We start from the raw sequence: 7,322 nt of genomic DNA on the forward strand, positions 1-7,322 counted from the left end.
ATTGTAACAATAAGTGCCTTCATGCGTAATGAAGGAGGTTTTCTCGGCGTCGGCTGGGTCCAGAGGGATCTGCTGGAATCCGGCGATGGCATCAAACTGAGACAAGATCTTGCGACCAGCAGTTTGGTCAAAGAGTTGATCTATATTAGGCAGCGGGTAAGAATCCTTGGGGCAAGCTTTATTAACATTTGTAAAATCTACACATATGCGGTACTTTCCGCTGGCTTTCTTTACAAGTACAACGTTAGAAAGCCAGTCCGGATAGTGGACCTCGCGAATAAACTTTACAGCTAGGAGTTTGTCAACCTCTGCCTTTACTGCGGCTTGCTTGTCCTTCGCTTGTACTCGCATCTTCTGCTTCAAGGGTTCGACGGAGGGGTCGATGCTCAGTTTGTGCACTGCTTGATCAGGTGAGACCCCCGTGATGTCTTCGGTGCACCAAGCGAACATATCCGAATGCTCTGACAGGACAGCCTTGATTTCGTCGGCCAAAAAGGACGTGAGCCTGGTCCCAATTTTCACTATCTTGTTATCCCCGAGGACACAGTCATCAACCGGCTCGATGGGTACGGGATTGTAACCCCTCATGTCCATCAGGCCATCCTCCAGGTAGAGCGCTGTCCGAGACTGAGTCGCCTCCCACTGCAATCTTTTGGCCAACATGCGATCTCCTTGGATGGTGATCCTTCCGTGCTGAAGCAGCAAGGTCAAGCATAATCCGGAGATATCAACCGTGGCTTTCAAGGTAGCCAGCAGAGGCCTTCTGATGATGGCGTTGTAGGCCAGGGGGATATCAACCACCACCCATTCTGCGGTGTCCTCGATTTCCTCGACCCCTTCGATGAAGATAGTCGGCAGTGCGATAACTCCCTACACCGGGACTTCAATCTCTGACAGGCCGACCAGAGGGAAAGTTCCGGCTCGGAGGGCAATGTGAGTATTCTTAATCGCGCGGAGTGTCATCCAGGTGATCAGGTTCACCGAACTTCTCGTGTCTATTAGCACTCGGTGCGTTTTAAAGCCGTCGATGTTAATGGTGACAACAAGAGCCTCCGAATGGCTGGTCCGGAGCGGTGGTTGTACCGTCAGGGTCTGCCCGACTGCCTTTCTTTTACGGGAGCTCTCCGATGGCGCGGAGAGCACTGGCGCCCCCTCCCTTATGACGTGTATTTCCCTATGGTACCTTGGTCATTTTGGCTCCTCTGCTCGGCCTGCTTCCCGCTGCTTTGGGCTCTGCCCCCTTTGCCTGATCACCTTTGGTGGCGTGCCCTACGCCGTGATCCGCTCAATCTCCTTTTGTAGCTGATAGCATTTTTCCGTGGAATGTCCGGAGGATTTGTGATATTTGCAGTACTCTTTCTCTGCACGGGTCTTGCTCTTGTCGACGGATGGAATTTGCTGCGTGAATCGGCGAGGCTGGCTCTGAGCAGCGTAATGCACCTCCTTCCCACGGGATCAATCTCCCCTATGCTCCAGGTTTGCCCGCTCGATCCGAGCCGGAAAAGGCATTGGGGCCTCCTTGCGGGCTCGGCCTTCCTCACGTGCCTCTGGAAACGGTCTGCCTTTTTCCTGCTTGTGCGCGTCTCCTCTGGCCTTGTCCCTGTCCGACTCCTCGTACCCTGCGGGCCGGTCACAGTCATCGTATCTGACGAAGGTCTGTGCCATGGTCATGAGCTCTTCGAAAGATCTTGGCATCTTTCGGAAACATTTCTGCTTTAGAGGCTCGCATGAGGTCCCTTTTGCCAGGGCGTCATAAGCCACCTCCAGTTTGAGGCCCTTAACCTGTGAGGCCATATGGTGAAACCTTGAGAGGAAGTTGCGCAGAGGCTCAGTTGCTCGCTGCTTGAGCCCGTTGAGGTCCGAACTGATCTTCCTAACTTTTGCTGCTGTGGCAAACCGGGAGAGGAAAAGATCTTTTAGGAGATCAAAAGAGTCGATTGATTCTGGAGCAAGTCCTCGATACCACTCTTGCGCACTAGACGAGAGGGTGGTCGGAAAACCTTGCACATGATGTCCTCGTCCTTCGAGTATAAGTTGATGGTGCTCATGAATGATGCCATATGGTCGTTCGGGTCCTCGGTCCCTGAATACTGGGACAGTCGAGGAGCTTTCCAGTCCCATAGGAACCTCGTCTCGATGATCCTTTGTACCAGTGGCGTTTTGCTGGAGGTGATGCTTCCTCCCATGATGCCCCCGAGGGCCCTTTTGTCAAGAAAACGCTGGATTTTTAGTTCCAACAAGTCTTCGCTATTCGCGGCTGCTGTCTCCTCGCGCCGCGCTCCGCCCTCACTGGCCGTAACGGCCCCGGCTCCTCTTCCAGCGATGACCACGGGCCCCGCGGTGGCAACGTCCCTTCTCTTTGCATTTCTTCCGCCTCTTTAAGGTATTGCCAGATTTTGGCGTTCTCCTCCTACAAGCTCCTTTATTGGTCTATGATCTTCATCTGAGTCGCCGTATGAATCGCCTGGGTTGTCTGAAAACCTTGGATTGCACTAAGGAGTTGAGTAGTGTTGTAGGTCTCTTTTTCTTCAGGGCTCACCTCCTCCATCAGTGGCCCTAGGTTTTTGGGGGAAATTGGAATGTTCGGGGCGGAACGCTCGACGTGCGTCATGGAGCTAGTTGCTCCAATTTCGGGTACTGCAGTCGGGGCAGATTCAGTAGGGGTCTGCATTTTGTTTGAAGCTCCGAAGTCACTTGTATTCCACGCTCACCGCACCAAATAATCTGGGAATGCGGAATAGTGATTCGGATCTCCATCGGGCAGGTCTGGCTTCTTCGGGGATCGGCTCTGCGCGGGGATCGGTCCCTGCGGGTACTCCGAAGATTAAGACAGTTAGTGGTTCTAGAGAGCTTAGTAATCAAATGTGAATCAAGTAGGAAATTAGTTACCCGATCTCAACTTCTTCCTTCATTGGCCTATTTATAGTGGATTGACTTGGGCCTGCGGGCCTCCTGCCATCCTGGCCCATTCGCTTGCCGGGCATTGCTGGGCCTCTTGGGCCTCAAGGTCATATTCCGAATCATGAAATATATAACAATTGACTAGGCCCTAGTTCATAGTTCATATAAAAAAAGTTTGAATTGATATCAATAAAATAAATTTCATTCAATTCAATTCTTTAATTTTTTTACATTCGTGTCATATCAATTACTTCAGTTAGTTTTTACTCAAAATGATACTAAAATATGGACATGGGTTATATTTTTATAAGCTTTTACAAAGAGGAAAAACAATTACTTGTGCAATTAATTTATAGCAAACTTAAAACGGTTAGAAGAATTCCAATAAAATCAAAGCTTTTATTTTAGCAGTTGCAATATAGTTTGCCGAATTTCTTCTTCCTCTCTTAATGACCCAATATCTAAACAGAATAATAAGAATAAAAATATATTTTATATTATTATTGTATATAATATTTTAAAAAAACTCAGAATAGGTTGCATATATATATATATATATAAATAATTGTTGGTAGCGATAGGATAGGATTGGCCGGCCAGGCCTGCCAGAGGTGAAGGAAGCGGCAATTGGCTCTTCCGAGCTGGGAATTACCATGACATCACATCATATGCAATTGATGGTTACCATACAGCCTTAATAAATCATTTGCCTCTAAACTTAAAGCTTCATTGGATTCTTAGAGTGTCTAAACTTACATAAAATATTTAGTTAACCTTTTAAATTTATATAAAATATAATCAATTGATCACTCGATTGTAAAAAAATGTAAATTAAATATGGAAGATATATTCCACGTGCTTTAGAATATTGTTACATAATTCAAGAATAGATTAAAAATAAAGTTATTATTTGTTCAACTATAAACTTTGTATTCTCTAATATTACAATCACATACCCCCGATCTTGATTGTTTTACTTTTTTTTAACACGTGTGCAATATATTTTCCGCATTTAATTTACTTTTTTTTTGTAACCGAGTGATCAATTTATTACATTTTACGTAAGTTCGGGGACTAACTAAACATTTTATGCAAGTTGAAGGAGCCATCGAGACACTTTAAAAATTTAAGGGGCCAATCAAGCTTTTTGGATAAGTTCAGGAGAAAATGATGTATTAAGCTGCTTTAATACATCATTTGTCCGGAAATTTGTTCAAAAAGTTTGATTGGTTCTCTAAACTTTCAAAGTGTTCCAATAGTCCCTCAACTTATATAAAATATTCAGTTAACATGTTAAACTTGCACAAAATATAATAAATTGATCACTCGGTCGTAAAAAAAAATAAGTTAAATGCGAAAAATATACTGCAGATGTCTTAAAAAAGTAAAACAACCAAGATTGGGGTTATATGGTTTTAAAATTAGCAAAGACAAGTTTTATAGTTGGACAAGTAATAACTTCATTTTTAATCTATTTTTGAATTATGTAATAACATTATAAGATGCGTAAAATATATCTTCCGTATTTAATTTAGAGTTATTAATTGATTATATTTTAAGTAAATTTAAAAAATTAACTGAATAATTTATGCAAATTAGGGTGAGTATTATAACATTTTAAAACTTTAGTAATCAATCAAAAATTTTAAACAAATTTAGATATGTATTAAGGCTACTAAGTGGACCATATATACGTTGGCAGTGGCATAGAGTCTTTATTAAAGTCCATTTATTAGGTATTTGATAAAAGTCTCCGTCGACTCCATTCCGTGTGGACTAAGCCAAAACACGATTCCTCTATTTGCAACCTCACAAATTCCATATGCCAAATTTTTAATTATAAAAAATATCTTCAATTATAAAGTTTCATCGTACTAATTCTTCATCACTTCACTTGACCTGAGTAAACATTTATTTATTTATTTATTAATTTGAACTCGTATATAATATGGCAAAGCATACACACACTATGGAATTAATAAAATACAAGTAAAAGTAATACAATTTCTATGGCATGGTAGGGATGCTCTGTTCATTCCTGAAAAAATTATGTGGATCCACCTTACTCTTCACTTTCACCAATCTATCAAAATTATCATTGAAGTATTTTCTGCCATAAATACTTCCTTCTTGGTAGCTGTTTTTACCAGCAGTCATTACACCAATATCAACATCTCTGTAGTTCAAAAATGAACTTCTTGGGTTATTTGATACATATGGACTCATAAAACTATACAGCTTCCTTATCTGGGATAAGTGATTACTTTCTGCCTCTTTTCCTGCTTCGTTCCAATTCACTGAATATTGTATCTTGAACATGTTTCCTGCTCTGTGTGGAAATGCTGTCTCTGCTGCACCTATTTCACTCATTCTTCCTCCATATGGATTGAAAACTAATCCTGTTTTCCCCAATTCTATCATCTTACTCCATATCAAGTTCAACTCTTTTTTACCTATAGGACTCTGCACATAATCTGATTTCCTCTTCAGGAAATTAGCAGAATCAACATTTCTATCAACCAGAACTTTAGGTGATTTTCCAAGGAGATCAGAATCTGCCCACCACAGAACTGAGTCAATCCAACTTCCCTCTATGCAATCCTCCTCCTTCAATCCTAATTTGGGGAATTCCTTCCCCAATAAACCCACAACACTATCAGCATTTCCTAAGTAAAGACTCACGACAGATGCTCTCAGTGTTTTCTGGGTTTTATTTGTCTTTGATGTTACAGGCTGCAATAACATCCTCATGAACAGATTAGGATCCGTCTTCGGAGCTACTAATTGCCATTCATAAACCATATCAGTAGCATTTTGTTCAAGAGTTTTTTCCACTCTGAAAACAGTAACAATTTCAGGAACAGAAACAAGTTTAATCTTATATGAAATCACAACACCAAAACTTGCTCCTCCTCCACCATTAATAGCCCAAAACAAATCCTCACCCATTTGTTTTCTATCCATAAGGTTTCCATTAACATCAACTATTTGGGCATCAACAACATTATCCACAGACAACCCATACTTCCTCAACATGTTGCCGTACCCTCCGCCGCTGATATGGCCGCCAACACCGACAGTAGGGCAAACGCCGGCAGGGAATCCATGAACTTTACTTTTCTGCCAAATTCCGTAATAGAGTTCGCCGAGTGTAGCTCCTGCTTGAATCCAAGCAGACTCATTCTTGATATCGATTTGGAGAGAACGAAGGGTGAACATATCGAGAATGAAAAAGGGTGAGTCAGAAATATAAGAAAGACCTTCATAATCATGGCCGCCGCTACGGATTTTAAGTTGGTAACCAAGTTTGTTGGAGCAGATAACAGCCGATTGAACATGGGATATTTGTTTAGGGGTGAAAATGATAAGTGGTTTAGAGGTAGTTGAGGTGTTCATTCGTGCATTTCGAATGTATGCTCGAAGGAGTGAAGTATAGGATGAATTCGTCTGGGAATAGATGAGTTCTGAGATATGGTCTTGTTGGCTTGTCGTGTTTTCTAGGCACTGAATTACAGAAGTATATACTCCTACTGTATCATCAGCAGCAATCCTTTTGAAAGAAGAGGAGATGAACACAATAACAAAAACAAACAACAAAAGCTTTGATCTCTCTGACATGATTTTGGTGGGATACAACCATATGAGTTTCCCATCCTTCCTTTTATAGACACGACACGATACCCTTTCTATAAAGGAAACCAAATTAAGATAGACAAAAGTAATTACAAAATTGAAAAGTCCATGAGCTTGAACAAGTCATATTGGCCCAACCAATCACCCATTTTTACAAAGCAAAATGGACCACACCCTTAATTACTCTTTCCTCATATTTTCTTATCCAATTTATCCTATCACCTTTAAAAATTAATACTCACTAAAATGATTAACGGTGGATTTGTTTTACCGGCTGATTGTTAATGTTTATGGTTTGTTGTTTGCTGTTGGAAAAAACCGTTTTGCAAACAGGAGATCACTAACCAAACACCTAAAACTATCTATTTTAAAGTGAAAAGGTAAACAGTAGCATGAAAAGAAGCAATCAAACACCTCCTAATTATAGACCTCTCCGTAGTCCGGGTTGGGCGGGTCTAACGAGCTTTTATGTAATAATGTCCATCCCAAGCCTAGCACAGTCTACTATTAATTTAGAAGGTTCAGCTTAAAAATCAAATCTTCATCTCAGTCCATAAAAGCCACTTAAAAAAATATACATAACTTTTAATTATAAAAAATAAACTTTTTACTTAAAAAATAAAAGGCCAGACAGGGGTCGGAGTCCGTCAAACCCTCTCTGATGCTTAAACCAGCGAGGTATGTAGAAAGTATATCAACTTGAAAGCAGTTTTGTAAGAGAGAAATGAGTATTTAGTTACATACCTGTGTCTCTACCTTCCGAGCTATTTATAGGTAAAATGCTACTT

At 41.3% G+C, this 7,322-nt stretch overlaps 1 protein-coding gene across 1 annotated transcript; it reads right to left on the reverse strand.

Moving 5' to 3' along the window:
- Nucleotides 1–4,801: 4,801 nt before the first annotated feature.
- On the reverse strand, nucleotides 4,802–6,549 carry LOC136200756 (berberine bridge enzyme-like 21). The gene has a single exon (XM_065991189.1). The coding sequence runs from the start codon at nucleotides 6,517–6,519 to the stop codon at nucleotides 4,909–4,911; it is 1,611 nt and encodes a 536-aa protein (XP_065847261.1). The 5' UTR covers nucleotides 6,520–6,549; the 3' UTR covers nucleotides 4,802–4,908.
- Between the last annotated feature and the right edge of the window lie 773 nt (nucleotides 6,550–7,322).

Source organism: Euphorbia lathyris, chromosome 1 (genome assembly GCF_963576675.1).
Source record: "Euphorbia lathyris chromosome 1, ddEupLath1.1, whole genome shotgun sequence".
Lineage (NCBI taxonomy): Eukaryota > Viridiplantae > Streptophyta > Magnoliopsida > Malpighiales > Euphorbiaceae > Euphorbia > Euphorbia lathyris.